The sequence below is a fragment of the Pteropus alecto genome, unplaced genomic scaffold (assembly GCF_000325575.1).
Source record: "Pteropus alecto unplaced genomic scaffold, ASM32557v1 scaffold68, whole genome shotgun sequence".
Taxonomy (NCBI): domain Eukaryota; kingdom Metazoa; phylum Chordata; class Mammalia; order Chiroptera; family Pteropodidae; genus Pteropus; species Pteropus alecto.
In genome coordinates, this window is record NW_006441386.1 from 9,393,512 (window position 1) to 9,414,412 (window position 20,901).

Sequence of the window (20,901 nt, forward strand, 5' to 3'; positions counted from 1 at the left end):
TAAGCGTGGTGGTGATAACCTCTGACATGCTATAGTATGGTGATTACTAAGATTCTCACTAGTTGTGGAAACAATGAGGCATAGGTAGAAAGGGAAGCATTAGCTTATGCAATAGTTCTGTAACTTGAACATTATTGGGATAGTGGCAATAATAAGGACTGTAGACTTTCTCTCTCTCTTTTTAAAGAAACAAAATGATAGGTGCAGGTCAGCCAACTTCCAATTCAGAGCATGCTGTGAAAGAGATCCTCATCTTCTGCAGCAAGCAGCCTGGCCTGAAAATCAGGCACAGTATTGAATTATAAGGGTGGCAGGACTGCAAAGGTAGTACAAAGCCTTGCCAAGTCATTTATGCTAAAATTCTGGGCCCTAATTGGGAAAGATTAGGATCCTGATATATGGGACATTTGGGTATGTGTGTTTGAGTACCTCAAAACCGAAATTCTCTTGAACTCTCCGACCTAACAAAAGCATCTCTCTCCCACTTGCTATAGGAGAGCAACCTCTTTTTGTTTGGAGACCATGCAAAGATCTCACCTGAGGCAAGGGCCTTCCGAGATGCTTGTCCTCCTCAAAATCTATCCCCCCAATACATACAGACAAAATAGCTGTGGTCAGGCTTCGGCATAGCCAAGTGGAAAAGCACACTCACTGCTGCAAGAGAAAATGTCTCGCTTGCTGGGAGTGTTGCAGAACCTGGATGAAATTACCTGCAGGAACCAGAGGAGCATGTGTGAAAGTGGATCTTGAGGTAGTGAACTTGGGATAGTGGTGGTGGTGTGCTGAATATAAAGCTGGGATAGGGAGAGAATATTGACATAGGTGCATTCTCCCATGCCTCAGGTTTCAATGTCCTGGCAGACACCCAGGGACAGCCTGTGATAGGCAGAATAATAGTCCCCAAAGATGTCTACATCCTAAGCCCTGGACTCTGTGCCTAAGGTTGCAGATGGAAATTAGGTTGCTAATCAGCTGAGCTTAAAATGGGGAGATAATCCTTATTTTTTTATTTGACATGTAGCAATTTATAAATTTAAGGTTTACAGCATGTTACTTTGATGCATTTATATATTGTAATGTGATTTACATTAAAGCAATATTTATCAGATTACATCATTATAGTACACTATTACTGACTATATTCAATCTGCACATTAGATCTTTATGGCTTATTTTATTTACTACTTGAGAGATTATCCTTAATTATCCAGATGGCCCTAGTATAATCAAAAGGGTTCTTAGACGTATAAGAGGCAAGTAGAAGAGTCAGAGGGAAATGTGACTACGTAAGAATAGTATTGCTAACTTTGAAGACGAAGGAAGGGAGGCTATGAGTCAAGGAAGGTGGGCAGCCTCTAGAGCCTGGAAAAGGCCAGGTATCAACTCTTCCCAGGAGCTCCCAAAAGGGGAGCTTGATTGCAGCCCAGTGAGAACCATGTTGGAATTCTAAGCTACAGATAATTAAGTTGTGTTGTTTTAAGCCACTAAGTTTGTGGTAATTTGTTATGGCAACAACAGTAAACTAATACAATCAATACACTCTAGGGTGGCTCATTAAAACTTGAACATAAATGATGTAGAGATGCTAGACCTAATTAGCAGAGCACCGAGAAAAAGGTGAGCAGGCTCATGAATGTTAAAGTGAACTTATTACATGAGACCAGAGAACGTAATAACTATGTTACTGAGAGAACCCAAAGAACTCCCCATTCACTAAGACAGTAAGGTTACCAATGCAGAGAACACAGGTATTGCTGAGAATTTCAGTGGTGACTGTCTCTGTAGGCTAGGATTAATAGGAGATGCTGTCACCGAACTGAGTTCCTTAGTGTAAATGGGGTTGATTGTTTTCTAGAGTAGCTACTATGATGAGCGATAAGGCTGGAATGGCCACTGGGTTGTCTTGACCCACAGGAACCTGTGACAGTGGCTAACTTTTGGTGTTCCTAGGAAGGACTGAGGGCCAACAGGGTAATGCTTGACTTGTATAAACAAACAAAAGATCAAGAGCTGGTGAGAAGGTTATCAGTGTTGCTATGGGAAACTGTAATCCCTCACCAACTTTCCAGATCTGAGCTAGTTCTCTGATCCAGAATCATCAATTAATGGAGAAGATATGGGTTTCTTTGGGGAAGAAACTTACAATTCCACTACAACTATATGCAATAAATATTCCTTCACAGGGTCTTGTGGCTGTTTACTAGGGTAGGATACTAGGGAAAAGGAATGCCTAGACCTTTGAGGCTATTGGATACAGTGTCAGAGGTGACACAGATCTAGAGAATCTGAAACTTCCATCATTGCCATCCAGATAGATGCCAGCTAATAAATTGAGTCCTGACCCAAATTCATCTCAGTGGGCCCAGAGACACATCTTATGGTTCTGTTTCTGAAATGATCATTAGAATGGAGATACTCAGCAGAAGGGTGGATGATTAGCACATTGATTCCCTAAACTGTAGCCTAAGTCATTATGGTAAAGGGCCAAGTGGAACCCATGAAATTCTCCCTGTACTAAGCCAAGATTGTAAATCAGAATACTAATTCCTGTGTGGAATTAAAGTGATTAGTCTTACCCTCAAAGATATGACTCAATTCTTCTGTATTACTCCTGTAAAAAAACAAAACAAAACAGATTGGATTGTGGCCGATGACGATTGTCTACCATAAAGTTAATCACACAACTGCTGTACAGTCCTTACTGAAACAGGTCAACATGGCCTCTGGCTCATGGTATGTAGCTAGTGATCTGGTGAACGCATTCTTTCCCATCCCCATCAATAAAGAGGGTCAAAGAAAGTTCACAATTAACTAAGAAGGACAGAATACATTCAATTTCTCGACCCAGGCTTCTCAATCTTCCTGCTACTTCACACAGGACCTTGATTTTCTGGACGTTCTGTGGAACATCATTCTAGTGATGACATAATAATAATCAGACCTGGTGAACAGGAAGTAGCAAGTGTACTTGGATCCCTCAGTAAAATACACACATACCAGTGGATGGGAGATAAACCTTACAAAGATTCAAGGGCCTTTTATATCAATGAAGTTTTTAAGGGTCCAAATGTCTGAGGTATCCTGGGAACTTCTACGGTAAAGGACAAATTACAGCATCTTGCCCTCACTACTAAGAAAGAGGCAGTGTTTGGTGGGCTTTCTTGAATCTTGAAGGCATCATATACTTTCAAGTGTGGCCGTCATAAAACCCAAGTACCATATGACTTGGCAGATTCAGATGGTGTTAGAGGTATCTATGGGTAGGTAAAAATGTTTTGTAGAGGTCTGGCAAGCCCCAATAGGAGCTTACCAATAAAATTCTAGAGCAAGGCCATGCCTTCTGCAGCAAAGAACTATTCAATTTGAAAGGCAGCTCCTGGGATGCTACTATGAGACATCGACCATGTAACTGGATCTGTCAATCACATCTGAATATGCTCTGACCCACCAAGTCATTAGATCTGGATCAGGTGGACACAGCAACAATTCATCATATGGAGGAATCGTCACATTTGGGATCAGGAATGAGCAGGTCCACAAATCACAAGGTTTGTAAGCAGGAGGCTCAGACCCTGTGTCACCTGCCTTTACTGAACTGATGCTTCAACCTCTGCTCACACCTGTGGACTCATGGAAGCCTCCCTTTGACTTGGTGGAAGAAATTGGGGTGTGTTTCAGAGGGGTCAGCTCAATATGTTGGTGTAACTAAAAAGGCATTGATTCACTATGGCCTTCCTTAGGAGTGGTTGTAACAGTCAGTGAGAAATCTGGTACAAGCAGTTTATTTGGCACCAATGTTGTATGGAGGGAGAGTGGTCTGAGGTTATGTCATGGCCTCTTGGGTGATGGCAAACAGCTTGTCTAGTAGACAAGGGACCTGCAAAGAAGGTAAGTCTGGAAACAAGATCCGAGGAGGATGTCTGCTTACGGACAGACCTATGGGAGCCGAAACGAAGTGTGTAGATCTTTGCGTCCGACATCAATGTTCTTCAGAAAGTACCCACTGCACAGAAGGTGTCAGGATGATAGGGGTAGCATAGATGTGAAACCCATTCACCTTTTGCCAAACTAGGAGGATGAGAGGCAGGTCTTTGGGCTTAGCAGAGCTTACTTCCCTTATGTGGAGCAGCCCCAGCAGGAGCCCTACAGATAGTCAGCGGCTGCCTAATCGCTAAATCCTCTGTGGGCCTCCATCATGGTTAGTATATAACATGAAACCTCACATGAAAAGGTACTGAATTATAGGGCTGGCAAGACATCCAGAAGATTGTCAGCAAGCTACTGAACAGCAAGAACATTTCAGATTTCAAGCACAACTGATTTTTTTTTTTTTTCAGTAATGATCCCCTCCCTAATACATTTGGCTGGTGCATAAAGACTTATTACCCATATTTTAAATGATTTCAGGATGGCATGCAGGCAGTTTCCACAGATCAGAACTGGTAATAGACATGGCACTTTCTTGCTGGCCCTAATTCTGGCATGTCAGGTTTGCCTGATCACTATGGCTGTAGCAGTAGACAAAAAGGTATTTTAGTGACTACTAAACAGAAGTGAAAAAACTCATAATATGAAGAGAAGCAATTGATAGGAAGGAGTGAAGAAGTTGGGTTTCTAGGTAACAAAAAGAACAATTGGCCAAGAGTTTACAATGTATATATAGAGAAGTATCTTAGGAAATCAAAGGGAGTGCAGACAGAAAAGAGTTGGGATTGATTTAAAGTAATCAAATTGTATATTATTGTCTCCTGGAGTTTAGAAAAAGAAAACTCAGGGAGAGTCAGATTTCCAGACTTTGGCAGAAATATCCACAACCACAATGCAGATGAAGCTGACAAAATGTTGAACGATGAACAAGATGCAGCTACTCTGGCAGAAATATCCACAACCACAATGCAGATGAAGCTGACAAAATGTTGAACGATGAACAAGATGCAGCTACTCTACAGTCTACTGCAATTTCCTAATACACATATTCACAAGTGCTAAATGTTCTATTTACCCCAAATCCAATTTTTCCAAAAGCTATACCAGTATAGTTTTGTCTCTAGAACAGTGTTCAATAAACACACCATTTATTATGACAGTCCTGAAGCATTACAAGATGTTATAAATTTATTCGGAATCAGATTGTGTTCAACATGGCTCAAATCTTTACAAATCATAATTCTTGTTAGTGTAATGTTTCCTCCATAATTATACTACATACACATAAGTTTAACTATACAAAAGGCAATGCTGGCATGGTTTGTGGGACCTGATGTGTGGTGAGAGGACCCTGCTCCAGTTAAACTGGGGAGTGCGGAATCCACTGACACCCTCCAGGGCCTGCCTCCTACCGTGCCATTGCTTGAGCCCTTGATGTTGAGTAAAACATAATCTACCACTGGAGTTTATATTGTAATCACTGGGCTTCTCTCTAGCATTAATGTTCTAAAGTTAAAAAAACAAAAAGAACTAAGAGAGCATATTTTGACGGTTAAAGTACTTCTCCCTCTCCAGTATGGACTCTCTGATGTTTGGAAAGATTTGACTTACTACAGAAGGTTTTTCCACAATTATTACACCAATAGGGCTTTTCCCCAGTATGGATTCTATGATGTTTATTAAAATTGGAGCTGTGGTTGAAAGCTTTCCCACACTCCTTACATTTATACGGCTTCTCTCCAGTGTGGAGTCGCTGATGAGAACTAAGACCTGCATGCTGACTAAAGCTCTTCCCACATTCATTACACTGATAAGGTTTCTCCCCAGTGTGTATGCGATAGTGTCGAATGAGGCTGCCTTTACCACTGAAGGCTTTTCCACAATCTTTACACTGATATGGTGCCTCTTCAGTGTGCATTCGCTGGTGTTTAAGGAGGTCTGAGCTCTGACCAAAGGCTTTTCCACACTTACAGTCATAGGGCCGATCCACCAAGTGTGTTCTGTAATGAAGGGTAAGGTTTGAGCTGTGGCTGAATGCTTTCCCACATTTGGTGCACACATATGGTTTCTCCCCAGTGTGTGTTCTCCGGTGTTTAGTAAGATTTGAGCTATTACTAAAGGCTTTTCCACACTCAGCACATATGTAACGTCTCTCTCCAGGGGCAGGTTTAATAGGCATTAATTCTCTACCTTTCTTAGAACCTTTGTCTACAACAGGGGTTTTTATTCCTCTTTCTTCTTCAAGGTTTTCCCACTGCTTTTCTAACCTGGCCTCACATTTATTAGTAATAATCATGGGGATAATATCCTTTTTGAATTCTTCTGCATGAGACTCTTCAGAACTTTTCTGCATATCTGTTGATTCCTCATTCTGGGTGTTCGATTTACAATCTGAAACAGTAAGTAGAATAAGACATGTCAGTTGTATTCTGTTCTGAGAAGAAAGTGTTAAAAGACAAACAGAATGATCAGGTGACACTGATGGGTTTTGAAGGCTGCCTACATATTGCTCGATGAGAGCTCATAATATCAGAATAATACATATAAGTCATCATCAAATCTAGTTTACAATGTCAGACTTCCACACAAGCCCCCTACCAGAAGCTATTAGGGTATGATGAGTACATTGCTTTTTCTGCTAGGAGAAGAACTTCATATATAGAGGGTAATAAGGCAAAACCAAGCATACTGGGATAGCTGCAAGGACATGGTTAATGCTCAGGCAGAAGGAAACAAGTAAGAAAGATTGACGAAGGGTCTTTGATTAAGGAAAATAAAAAGGATAATTATGTGAGAAGAGACTAATGGCAAACTCACAAAAATCTATATGCTCATAGAAGCTGAATATAAAAGCAATGAAAGAGAACATTCAGTCCATTTATAATAATTCTAGTCCCAGATCCTTATTAATTTGAATGAAAGTACTTAACCCCCCACCAGGGTTCAACTCTTAGCACTTAACCTGTATTGGCTTTATCTTGTAATTCTTTTCATTATAAAGTAACACTGTTGAAATCAGATCGAGGTAGTATACCTTTTTAGAACATTTCACTAGGCAGTCACACTTCTAAAAGTCCATCTAACCACTCACATACATAGAAAAAGTAAGTAAGTTCCCTCTGAAAAATGGGCTCTGTTTAAGCAAGGTCGTCCCTCCATGAGTACAGAAACCCTAACTGACAAGGTACTTTTCTCTCAGCCCTCTTTTCCTTGTCTCTCTCTAACTGACCTTCTAATTCCTTCCTCTGCCAGCAGTAACCACTCAGCTGCTTCCAGGCTCACCTGCTATTTGCTGTCTGCTGGTGACCAGCATCAGGAGTTAAAATCCCTTTCACTTTCCATGATGAGCAATCACTTGGCTACTCATACAGACTTCCCTTTAAGTTGCCATGAACTATGTGTGGAAAATAAGTAACTTAGTAAAAGTTAAAAACTTTAAATAGCCAAATGAGGCAGAAAAAGAATTTACCAGGGACCATTTCTGCATAATCCAAGGCTGATTATAACCAGTTCACTAAATTATTAACAAAGGAACAAGCACCATCTCTTATTAGTTTATTCAGCCTGTCCACACTTCCTTAATCAGTCCCTTTATTAAGTTCACTTCAGCTGTCCTTTTTATAGTGTGTCATCTGTTCTCACACTAGGACTGACTGAGACACACCTGAGGGAGGACTGAGAACTCATTCTGTCTAGTCGGCCAAAACAGTCAAGTCAATCTAGATCAAGGATCCCCAACCCTGGGCCACGGACGAGTACCGGTGTGTGGCCTGTTAGGAACCAGGCCACAGATCAGGAGGTGAGCTGCAGGCAAGGGAACGAAGCTTCATCTGTATTTGTAGCCGCTCCCTAGCACTAGCAACACCACCTCAGATCATCAGGCATTAGATTCACATAGGAGCAACGGTCCTGGTGCCAAAAAGGTTGGGGACTGCTGCTCTACGGGATTGTCTCATAACCAGTAATCAGAATTAGTCTGTTTCTTCAAACACAAAGGCCTGGGGTACTGACTGGGGCCTGACAGATGGTTCCTACCTTGAATCTGTCTCAGCTCAGGAGTGAAATCCTGTTCTTCGCCAGTCTCTTGGATGTATAGTGGTCCCCAAGATTCGTATTTGGGACTGGTCTCCACAGACTGTGGTTGTGTGCTGCTCAGGGATTCCTTTGCTGTTCCTGAAGAGGACATCGCCCACACTTGTTTATGTTTATTTGGAGGTGGTGAGACCTAGAGACAATGAGGAATAGCTAGGTTTAAGAACTAGAATAAAAGAAAATCTCAGGAGAGCTATGTAGAATCTCTAGGAAAGAGAAAAGAAAAACACCCTCCGATTTAATTAAGGCTAAAGTTAGTATAGGATAGTAGGGAAAAAATAGGAGGAAACATGATCTAACTCAGTAAAAACTTCCATTCAGCTATTATTATATGGACAAACCACTCCTGCCTGGAATGCTATGCTCCCAATCTCACGGTTCAAAAAAATTTCCTGCAGCCTACCTGCTGTCCTGGTTCATCCAGTTCTTGTTCCAGATCTTCCAGGAGAGTGACAGCCTCTTCAGCACTCTCTGGACAATGCTCCTGCACCCAGGCCTGCAGCTCCCGGGGCAGGATGGTCAGGAACTGTTCCAGCACGAGTAGCTCCAGGATCTGCTCCTTGGTATGGATCTCAGGCCTCAGCCACTCACAGCAGAGCACCCGGAGCTGGCTCAGGGCTTCCCGGGGTCCAGGTGTGTCATGGTACCCAAACTGCCTGAAGCGCTGGCGGAACATCTCCAAGCTAGGAAAGCATTTCTCTTTCTCCTCCCCGATTTTCAGCCCCACCTGCTCCTGTGGAGGCCTAGGGCCCAGACCTGTGGCCATGCCCAGTACCTTGGTCATCATATGGACTCCAGAAACAGCCTCACTAAAGATGGGACTCTGTGTAGCAGAAATATTGGTTCTTTTGGGTTTCTGGTTCTTTAGCTATAGGTTAAACCTAAGAAAATACAGTTAACATAAAATTACCCAAAGAAAAAAAATGGGAGTGGGGGAGCGGGTGTTTACAGCCACATCTTTAGCACACGCAATTATGGAAATCATGGCCATCATAAAACTATCACATAAAAATTACTGTTCAAAATTTCTCTGGAGTTAGCTCAGGATATCCTACTTTGATTTTACTTTGTATTCACTCTCCTAAAAAAGGCACTACGACATAATTTAAAAATGAAATTTAAATTAACTTTGCTCCGAAAACTGTCTCAGAATCTTAGAACTCCTTAGATTTCGATAGGCTCTCTGCTGGCCAAATGCAGTCTGTTTAAACCTAAGACTTTTAGGGTCATCGTTCAGAATTTACTGGTCAAATGACTGGGCTAGTCAGCATAATCAGGAATCATGTTATGAGGCTGGAATTAACTAGTAAATTTAAAAATGATTGAGTATAATTAGTGATGTAATTTTGAGCTTCACCTGACCCATTTTAAATAGGGCATACTGAAGTTTTTAAATGCCTTTTACCTTTAGCTTTCACCAAAAGGGAAGTAGAATGACAGAGATTAGACTAAAAAGTAATCTATATTCTTATAGAAGTATTTATTTTGATGATATATGTATTACTGAGAAGAAATTACTGAGGGAAAAATTAAGTCATAATAGATGATACAAACAAAATGTTTAAAAATAAATTTTTCCTTTAAAATTTTAAGTATTCTAATAATTCAGTCAGTTGATACATTAGAATACCAAAAACAACTGCAGTAAATATAATTACTTCTATTTTCTTCATTTACCAAAAAAGTGAAGTCCATTCATTCAACATTTAATGAATACCTGCTATGGGCCTCGAGCTAGGGTTGTAATGACGAATAAGACAAATACACTCCTACCCTCACAGAGCTTTCTAGTTAGTGAGGGAGACAGAAAATAAATGTGTAAACAGATAATAGAAGCAGTCTGTCATAACTGACATTCATTAAATAATTTTGAAAGAAAACTACATGAATTAGTAGATTCATGTAAGATTTTACATGCTGTGACTGGCCTTCCTGAGCATGTTTTCAAACTTTAAGCAGCACCTTTCATGTCACATAGATGCTTCCATCCTGGATTTGGATAATCTAGAGAAGGAAAACTCCAGCAGTCTCAATAAAGAGCCAAGCAGATTAAAATCTATGTGGGTGTTTGTTACATGAAATTATATTGATAACAAAGGTAGAGACCATAGAAAGGAAGCATAAATGGATTATATAAGCTGAAGATGAGGAAACAAGAGTTGAAGATAATCTAAATCTAAGGTATTTAAAAACTGAGTACGCTAATTTCTAGCATGCATATTCACACACACCCCATAATACACACATAATCACAATGAAGGTAAAAGAACAAAATATTAACAGTGATATTTCTACGTTTCATTTTTTAAATTCTTATTTTTGATTTTTCAAATTTTCTATAATGGGCATTATTACTTTTATAAATCAGAAAGTCTTTAAAGGGATCATAAGCAGTCTTTTGACAAAACAGTTTTACTACTAATGCCCAAATTTCATGGCCTTCAAAAAACCCAAAAACCCAGGAAAACAAAAATGCAGCAATTCCAGCCCAGGCAGAAGCTCCCCCCGCCCCAACAAATGTACATTTATGTTAAAGCTTTTATATTAGGTGTTTAGATTCACACATTTAGTGAATATCTATTAAAAACATGTCTTTTATATATGACTGTTTCCCTTCACTTATTTTTGCAACCAATTTTGGTAATTTTTAAAAATATGAAATGAGATTCTAGTAACAGGACCTCAGTACATAACCTTGATTTTATGAAAAGTTATTATTAGTAATTATCAGAATTCTAGGGATGCCAGTACTCAGATTCCCCTCCACTGTGCCAGTTCTGATGCATCCTATTGAGATGCCAACAGGTGTTCTGACTGGGTGAACCAGAATCAGCACCGTCCACCCGCTAATGCTGTCCTACACACACAATACACTGCTAGAGCGTGGAGTGCCCAAGTTCAGGATTACGTTAAAACTGAGCCAGGGGAGAAGGACTGACATCTAGTCTCCTAAAATAAAGGCACTAGCACCCAAAGCATTTAAAATAACTAAAAATAACAGATGTAGCAGTGCTGGGAGCATTCCTTAGAAATGCTTAAAAGTAGGCCTCTGTGTCTGAGTAAATATATAACTGGTCACAAAATTTCACACTCTAGCCAGAGAAGGGCATCCCAAGAACAGGAAAGACACTGGAACCTGTTTGGGCTGCTCAGCTTCTGGGATCAAACCTGGGAAACTCAACAGGACACTAGGAGTTATACAGCACAGATGGCATGAAACAGAAAGTATCCTATATCACATTCATGTGGATCTGTTCCCAGAACTTGGCAAATCCAATCTCACACATGCCACTGTATAACATGACTGCCTCTGCAAAACAGGTACATAGTTATAATTAAAGAAGAACGTTTCCCTAAATGTTGCTGCCAGGCTGCTGGGTGGGCTCACAAGCTAAGTGATTCATTCTAGTGCATTAGTTCTGTAGTGCTCACAATTAAAATTCATTTCTCAGCAAGACCACAAACAAGTGGTGGGCTGGGCACTGGGACCTTTTCTTCCATGCTGTACTTATTCTCCTTGGAAATTTCATCCAGTCATGTGGCTTTAATTACCATCTATAGCCTCACAATTGCTAATTTATCTTCAGCCTGGACCTCTCCTTTGAACCCCAGACTCATATGACCAACTACACACTTGACATTGCCACCAGCCCAACCAATGGCATCTTAAGCTTTATATGTCCCAAACTGCACTTCTCATCTTTCTCCTCAAAGCTGTTCATCTCAGTTAATGGTAACTCCACTGTTCTATTTTCTTGGACCAAAAACCTGGTCATCCCTGACTCCTCTTTCTTTTACACTCTACATACGATTCATAAGCAAATCCTGCTAGTTTACGTACAAGAGATAGACTTCAACCACTTCTCTCTACCTTCAACACTGTCATCCCAGACCATGACCTCTTGCCTGGAACGACAGTTTCCTACCTGGTTCCTAACTGGTACTGCAATAGCCTCCTAACTGGTTCCACCCTTGCCCCCCCCAGTCCATTCTTAGCACAGAAGTGAGAATGATCCTGTGAAAATACCAGTCAGATCACATCATTCCTCCACTCACACCTCAAGGCTTCATTTGTGTGTTATACAGAGTAAAAGCTAAGTTATCATAATGGCCAGCAAGGCCTCACAAGATCTCAGCCCCTGTTGCCTCTGATCTCATCTTGTACTTCTCTTATTCATTCTACCTCAGGCACACTCCCATCTCAGAGCCTTTGTCCATGCCGCTCCCTCTGCCTAACACTTCCTGCAGATCACACTTTCTCCAGATTACACATGACTGGCTCCCTCACCTCCTCCAGGTCTGTACTCAGATGTCATCATTTGGCTGAGGCACCCTGACCACAGTTTTAAACTGCACACTACCCTCCCTCACTCCAGAACTCCTTATCCTCCTATCCTTTTCCTCTACATCATTTACCACCATACAAATATTATATATTTTACCTTTTTTAAAAAAAAACTGTCTGTCTCCTTCCCTGAATATCAGCTCTTGAGGGCAGGAACTTTCATCTGTTTTGTTCACTGTAATATTCCAAACATCTAGAATATGCCTAGTACTTTGCAGGTGCTCAAATATCTGTGGAAAGAAAGAATGTGATACATGGATCTTTGGGGTTACCCTTAAAGAGTAAAAACTATAAAATTGGGTTTTAAAAAATACTACCGATACAAATTTAAGTTAAAAGATATGGAAGTATGAACTCATGTTTAGTGTAATATGAGACTGATACAGAGTATGTACATAGGTTAGTATACAGACACTTATTTCCTAGCTCTGTATGCTGTGAAGGTCTAGAAGCAATCAGCACATTCAGTGCCCAGATCTCGGTTTCTAAATATCGTTCTCCCCTAAAAAGAACTAGAAATGGAAAAATGGATGATTCCAAGGTTGGGGAATACACAAGATGAGCCTGGGGCATCTTGTAATGCCAGAAAGTGTTTGAAGAAACAAAAAACAAACAAAACACTAGTGAGGCATGTCAAAGGGACACAGTATCTAACATATAAAAGCTCCCAATGGCCACAGATGAAATAATTTGAGCAACAAAATAAATACTGTAGTACTGGATTATAACTCTAAGTGTAAAATAAATATCCATAAGCCCATACTGATGTAAAAAAAAAAAAAAAGGGGGCTAGATAGAGAAGAAATGACAAATCTCCCATACAGAATTTTTCCAAATAATTTATGTAGATACTCCCCCCTCAAGAAGGTGGTACTTAACTCCACACCCTTTGAGTATAGGCTGCACTTACTGACTTGCTTCCAAAGAGTATAGAAAGGGGCTGGGAGAAAGTAACTACAGTGGAGAAACAAACACTATCTCAGCCAGTTGATCAAGATTAACATCATCACGGTACACACCACACACACCACACACACACACGCACACGCATCCACACCCACACGCTCTCTCTTTTTCTCTCTGAAATACTATTCTACCATAAAAAAAATAAATGAAATACTGCCATCTGCAATAACATGGATGGATCTTGAGGGTATTGAGCTAAGACAGAAAAGGACAAGAACCATAGATTTCACTCAAGGAATACAAAACACAAAAGTAAGAAATAAAAACTCAGAGACAGAAACATCAAAATGGTAGTTATCAGAGGAGTAAGGGCAAAATGGAGAAACGGGGTCAAATATATGGTAATGGAATGGAAACTAGACTTTTCGTGGGGGAGTATACAATAATGTACAGATACTGAACTATAATGTACACCTGAAACTTATGTTATTAACCAATGCTACCTAAAAAAAATCAATTTAAAAAAGATTAACATCACCACTGATAAAGTGCCCTGATATATAATGATAAAAGTACTTCATCTCTGTGGTCTACCTCCTCAAGAACCATAACCCTGGCCGAACCATGAGAAAAACATCAGACAAACTCAAATTGACGGACATTTTACAAAATAACTGACCAGTGGTCCTCAAAATTGTCAAGGTCATAAAAAACAAGGAAAGGCTGAGAAAACGTCACTAACCAGAGGACACTAAGTAGACATTAAGACTAATGTAATGTGGTATCCTAAATGGAATCCTGAAACAGAAAAAGGACATTAGGGAAAAACTAGTAAAATTCAAATAAACTGTGGAGCTTAATCATAATGTACCAATGTTGGTTCCTTAGTTGTGACGAACGTAAGCAATAATGTTAAAAATAAGGGATACTGGGGTGAGAGGTAGTTAGGGACTCACTGTATTATCTTTGAGCTATTTTATAACTCTAAAACTGTTCTCAAATGTTTGTTTAACCCTTTTCCCATTTAGAAAAAAAGTGCAGCTCGCTGCCAGTGTTAGCTGAACATCATGAGTAAGAATGCTACGCTTTCTAGGATTTGACATTTTCAGTGATCGAAAATTACTATAGTTTGTAAGTGGAAAGGCCACTACTAAAAACAGAATGCTATAAATAGAATGATGTCATTTGTTTCCAAAGACTATTGATATACTAGAGCGATGTGAAAATAATAATAAAAGTAAGATATTTCAAGGCAAACTCTGGGGGTAAAGTTAGGACTGTAATCTGTGAATTATTTCAGGGTAAATGTTGCTGCTGCAAGCACTGCCAGCGAATATTCTTGGGGCAAATGGGAAATGGGTTAAATAAAAAATGAGGAGTGTTGAGGCAAACAAGCAGTTTTGGTAAATGCTGTCTATTATGGAGAGGAAGTAAAGAGAAATATAGCTGTTAACTTCAACAACACATGATGTTGAAGCAGACCATTCCTAGACATTTAAAAAAGCTGTGAAGCCTTTTTCTTTTATGATTAATTTTTAAGAGATACATGCCTTGTCTCTAGGAAGAATAGTGAATTTCTCGCTCTCATAATTGTCAGAATATTGGCCTAATGAAATTGTTTCTAGCAGATCTATTACAATCGTAACACAAAAACTATTTTTATCTAATATTTTTAGCTTTGAACTTGCTGGCAACATAATGACAGCATCCCTTCATCCTTTGAAATCACATAGGCCATTTTCCAGTTTAGCAATTCTATCTCCACAAGCTCAAAGGCTATCTGTAGAGTTTTAAAACACCAATCTGCTCACAAAACCCAGGTGTCTGAAATCACTTAACTTCTTTGGATGGCAAACAAATCCCAATCTGGCCTCTGCTTCTCCATTCAGTCACCACTTCCCTTCTCATTTCCTATGCTCAATCAGCGACCAATTCTCATAGCAGGCTTCTATTTATCTTTCAAGTCTCAGCTCAGTAATTAATCCATGAAAAGATGCTCAACCTTCATTATAATAAAAGAAATGCTTCAATCTCTCAGACTGGCAAAGATTAAAAAACAAATCTGATAATGCTCTGCCTTGATTCTTTTTTCCCCTGAAGGAAATCAGTAATTTCACATTTGGCCATGTTACGTTTGTCTAAAGGTACATTTAGGGATACCCTCTAGGTCTTGGCTTCTGAATTTTTCTTAATAAAGTGCTCATCAAAAGCATGTGGATAGAAAATGGAGGCTTCATTACTAACTTACATTACTAACCACAGTAAACTACTTTTTAAAGGCTATTTAGAATGTTAAGCTAAAGAGATCCATCAAGCAAACACTCATGGTCTACTACTAGCAAAAGGCCTTTGTTCTGTTCCAAGTTTTTTCCCCTTTTATACCAATTTCCCAAAGCTTATATGCTCTTATAAAGGTGCCTCAAATTCATTAACAAGACGAAGCATAAATGTATCAAATTATCATAGATTCTAGTAAGTTAATGGGACTTACCAACTGATGCTAGAATGCCTTTAAAACACTCAGTCTGTACCTGAAAACTCCTAGGCAGGCAAATTTGATAATTCTTGAGGCACAGAATTCTGTTAGTTCTGTTAGAGGTTTTCTTTAGACCGAACCAAATTGTGCATAACTTTTTATCTTCTAACGTCACGGATCCTAGCTCAGCCCTACATCAATACTTACTTTCTCCGCAGTAGCTTTCCAATTCCTGAAAAAACAATCATCTTATCACTTAAATCTTTTCCACAGTTGTTTCAACTCTTCCTTGTATAACATAGGTTTCCAAGTACCCCGCCCACCAGATCACCTTTCTCTTGACAAACTCTATTAACGGTCCTCTAATGTTGTTTCCGAACTTGAGCAGATCCCCGTTATTTGTATGCTTTCTAACCTGAACAAAGCCCAGTAGGACTATTCCCTCCCTTGAATCAGATAGGATCCTGGATTTCTAACGAGGTTCGTTTTCTAACAAGAGGTCTCCAACCCCCTCGGGCGTGTTCCACCAATTAGCCCTGAGTTCGGACCTCCAGTTGAGAGCTAGGGAAAAAGAGATAGCAGCCCAGATCAGACTGATGGCTCGGCTCAGGCAGCGCACACACAAAAAAACTGCTCTGAAACACGAAACAAAGTTTCATTTGTTAAAGCCCTTGGGGGAGGAAAATACTTTCCAAGGAGCAAGCGCCTCCACCATCTGGGGCTGGGCAGAGATGCGGGGCTCCTCCCCACAGCTCTTCCAGGACGGGTCTGGGGAAAGGGGTGGTCCTCGGAGGCCACAGGTGGTACACCCACTCCTCCCTCCCCGAACCCTTTTGGCCAAGGTTCCCTCTGTCTCCCACCAACCTAACTGGGAGATCAGGAGGCTCACCGTGAGTCAGAGCCGCTCGCGGGCTGAGACACCTCGACGCGCACCGAGGCCAGCGCAGCCGGAAGTGCGTCATAATCCCGCCCGCGGACAGTTGTGCGCGGCCGCAGCGGCCCCTCTAGGGATTCGGAGGTCTTCTTGGTACCTCTGTTTAGGGTGCGTGGGAGATTGAGGTCCTTATCAGGCGAGCAGAATCCCCCCCAACGTGAAGGGGCAAGGATCTTGTTCTCTTTCCTTCTTATTTTTCACTAAGAAAGGTCCGAGAAATGAGCAAATCGGGAGGTGTGAGGTCTGAACACCATACCATTTGACCTCAGAGAATCTGGAGGTTTTTTTTTGTTTGTTTGTTTTTTTACAACTTGGGTAGGAAAAGATGAGGGAGAATGAGGGACAAAGCAGTCTTAGTTTTCAAATATGTAAAATGCTATCATTTGAAAAAGAAGTTTGTATTATGGAACCCCAGAAGACCAATGAATGGAACTGATGTGAAAAGGTCAATGCAAGGAAGGACCTTCTCAAGAAAGAGTAGCTCAAAAATGGCCACTTTCTGCATCGTATTGTGCTGTTTTGAAGAAGTTGAGCCCTGGGGATGGGGATGACAGGAGTTTCGCGGAATGAATTTTTTTGGGTTAAACGACCCAAAAAATCTTCCTACAGCTTGCTCCAAATTCCTATTAGTTTCCCCTTAATAGAGGAAAAACTTTTTACAACACTCCTTCATTACCACTCCCTCTACACACCTCCTTTGAGTACTTACTATGGGCCAGGTACTATGTTTTAAGCATTTGGTTGCAATTCTTTATTGCTGCATTAAAAAACAAACAAAAAACCTTAGTGCCTTAACACAACAATTATTATTTCTCACATTATCTTAACGAGTCTGAATTGGGGTTTGTTCTGCTTCCTGTGGTGTCAACTGGGGAGCTGGGATGGCTGGCAGTTGGTGCTGGCCCACAGATGAACTCAGCTGGGATGTTGGCCTGGGTCCTTGATACTCTTCCGTGTTAGTCTGTCGGCATGGCTTATTGGGCTTTCTCAGGCATGATGACTGGTTTCCCCAAAAGGAGCATTTTAAGGCATCAAAATGGGACTCATAGGTGTTTAGGGACCAGCCTTGGAAGTTGCATAGCAACATTTCCACCACATTCTATTGTTAAAACAGGTCACTGGGCCAGATTCAAGGGGAAGAAAAACACTCTATCTTGGTCAAATAGCAAAAGAGTATGTGGGGTGGGAGATGATTTGACTATTTTTGGAAACAATCTACACACATTTATCTTCATTATATCAATCCTATGAAATACTATAATCCTAAGAATGCTTACCCCTGTGAAATAGTAAAATATGTTCTATAGATTAGGAAACGGGCTCAGAAAGGTAAGGAATTTATCCAGTGTCATATAACTGATATGTGGGAAAGTCAAGATTTGAACCTGGCTCTTTTTCTCCAAAGCCTATGATTTTAAGCACTATGCTGCCTCTTCATTAGGCTAGAGAAAGAAGAAATGGTTAAAAGGAACAATAAGTAGGGCTGAGGGAAAAACCAGGAAACCTGCATCTGTTCCATTAGCCACATGTGTTGTTGTTTTGGTAGCGCTCTTTCAGCCTCTTAGTCAAAAGATCTTTTGCCTAGTCATGCAACCAGTGAGTTGTGATGCTGGGGCTTGAAGCAATCCGTCCAATTCCAAGCCCATTGTTCTTCCTAAAGCAAAGGGGGTCTAGAGTTGCAAAATATTAACACCAAAAGAAACCTTAAGGACAATCTGGATAAGCTCTTGTTTTCAGATTTAAAAACCAATGCCTGGAGAAGTCAGATCTGAGGTACACTAGTTAGCTAATTAGTAGTAGAGCCGACAGTAGAATCTAGATTATCTAATTCAATTCTGTGTCTTTACTATATCTCAACAGATTTTTAAAGATATCATTAGAAAGATCAAGATGCTGTCCATCCACAACATATTATATTAAAACAAGTTAACTCGGGGTGATCCATTATTCTCTTCCATTAATATATCAATGACCACATGATAAAACCAGGAAAGAACAAAGGAAAAGTTAGCCAATGTAATGGTAGATCACTGTGTGTGATGTGTCACCTGCATTTCTTCTTCAGAACGGTTTTGACTTCCAAGAACCTCATATTCTTCCAATGAATTAATTCAACAATCGCCAGAACCTATAGTGTGTCAGCCATTGTGTTAAGGCACAAGAAAAAATTGAAAAAGGAAAAATATATGCAGTTCTTGGCAGACATTATGGATGAAAAAGGGGTTCTACAGAAAGTAACCACATAGGATAGTCTGATCATAAATTCTTAACTGGGCAAGTCGGGGTGGGTAGTTACAGCCCAGGCCTGTAACTTCTTCAGTGAGAAGGTTTTTAGGCCAGCACTGTCCATTGTTCTTGTTCATCTAGGTTAATAACAACTTTGAAATGCCAGAAGTAATATCCCTCGAGGGCGTAACCACCCTCAAGTGAGCATAATCTTAACTATCCTAACCAATCCCCACCTTGCTTTCTCCCACCTTCACGTAATCTTCCTTAAATTCCCTCAATTCCAAATGCATTAAAGGAATTAAAAACTGTCATTCTCCAAAGCATTTGAGATCTTGCTCTCTGGCAACTGTCATCAGTTTTGGCTTAAACTCTTTAAAAATTCTCTTTTTCATCTGACTTGAAAAAGGATTCTTTGCCCTTTGTAGCAGAAATCTGGAAAGGGAAAAGCTACCAACGGTTTTTGTAGGCCTTGGTTTCCTCTTTCCTTTTCCATCAGGGTGGTCATAGTTCTCTCTAAAATGGTTGCTTTCTGAATCTTCTCGCTCCTTCTTGCCATCTATTTTTGCTGCCATCGCTGTGGTTGGCCAGTAGAGGGGGATCGAACCTTGATTTCCCTTAGAACAAAGCTGGGTAAGCTTCTTATCTATTGCAGCTCTGAAAACTTCCTTTTTTTCTTCCTGTAAGGAGTCTCCACATACAGCATGTTGGGAAGCTGCAAAGATATTTTCTAAAGAAACAGAAAGGAAAAGAGAATAAAAGTGGTGTGGTTAGATAGCCCCACAGCTTAGCGCTGGAGCTCTGTTGCTAATGAGCCTTGGGAGATGTGGCTATGCAACCTGATTATGTGGAAAATAGATATAATAATAGCTGCTCTGGCAACTCTAAAGCATTTGGATCATGTGAGAGTCAGCTTTATAACTAGCTATACCAATAGTAAGGGATTTTTAATCTTCAAAACTTGCTACAATATTATTTTTGATCTCCTTTGTTTTAATGTCAGCCCCCCATCCCAAGGGATAGATGTGGCTCTACCTATCATAGGTCCTTTTTTCCATTTTGTCCTCCCTGGTGAGGGCCACCTGCCTTCTCCTTAATAAGACAGGGTAAAATTTCCTGCCAAGACTTTCACAAGAGGAGGTTACTGGCTTGTTACCCCTTGTTTGTGGAAGAACTCAGGAAAAATTTGCATAATCTCAGTATAAGGAGATCACAAAGGATATCTGCCCAGTCCTTCCCCATGCAAGATCCTTTCCTGCCCAGGACCCCTGAGTGTCCCCAGCCATACCTGAATGCCTGAACGGATGCAGGCACCTGCTCTGGCTGGCTCTGCAAGGTTTTTTCTTTTCCAGTGGTTTCTACAAGGGCCACTCCTTGTTGTGCAACTTGTGCCATCATTCATCTTATCAGGGAATTATCAGGAAATTGTATAGGAAATCACAACTTGTCAGCAGAAGGTAGTCAAGTGTCCTGAGGAAGGGGTGCCTTTTTCTAATTTGCCCAAAGTCCTGCTAGTGGTTAGGCAGAGCTGGCTTTACTTATCTGCCTTACGCATTGCTATGTCTCTTTCTTTTTTTCATTCTTAACACCCAGCATGTGGCCTGACAATAATGTTTGTTGAAAGGGATTTAGTTTTATTTCTTGGAGTCAAGCAGGACAAACTGAAATCCTCTTCAGATGAGAGTCCTTTACATCTTTGATGGCAGAGACCAAGTTCCCAGTGAGTTTTCTCCTCACCAAGCAAAACTTGATTGTACGCATGAGGTGGTTTTGCTTTTACCATTCTGCAGTTGGTCTGTCTCTTCTTTAAAATGTGGAATCCAGAACCAAATGCAGGGCATACAATGACAGATAACCCAGGTAGGGTGGAGTCAGACTAACAGCTCCTTTGTTCAAGAATCAGGGATGGATGACATCTGAGGCAGGCAGTGGTGGTTAACTACTAACAAAGGGACAATTTGAGAGAATCACAGAGGCCATATGAAATTCTCTCCA

General features: G+C 40.6%; 1 protein-coding gene across 10 annotated transcripts in view; it reads right to left on the reverse strand.

Annotated features, from left to right (window-relative positions):
• Nucleotides 1-5,090: 5,090 nt before the first annotated feature.
• Nucleotides 5,091-20,901, reverse strand: part of ZSCAN21 (zinc finger and SCAN domain containing 21) — a 39,741-nt gene continuing 23,930 nt past the window's right edge. The window contains exons 1-5 of one of the 10 annotated variants that reach the window (XM_025051510.1): nt 16,636-16,691; nt 12,462-12,594; nt 8,423-8,842; nt 7,963-8,152; nt 5,091-6,318 (exon numbers count right to left, since the gene is read on the reverse strand). In XM_025051510.1, coding sequence (XP_024907278.1) covers nt 5,480-6,318; nt 7,963-8,152; nt 8,423-8,806 — 1,413 coding nt within the window. In that variant the 5' untranslated portion in view covers nt 8,807-8,842; nt 12,462-12,594; nt 16,636-16,691 and the 3' untranslated portion in view covers nt 5,091-5,479. Of the gene's footprint in view, nt 6,319-7,962; nt 8,153-8,422; nt 8,901-12,461; nt 12,595-15,953; nt 16,308-16,610; nt 16,715-20,901 lie in introns of those variants that run through there. The other 9 variants (XM_015594600.1, XM_015594603.2, XM_015594601.2 and 6 more) reach the window with 9 other exon arrangements.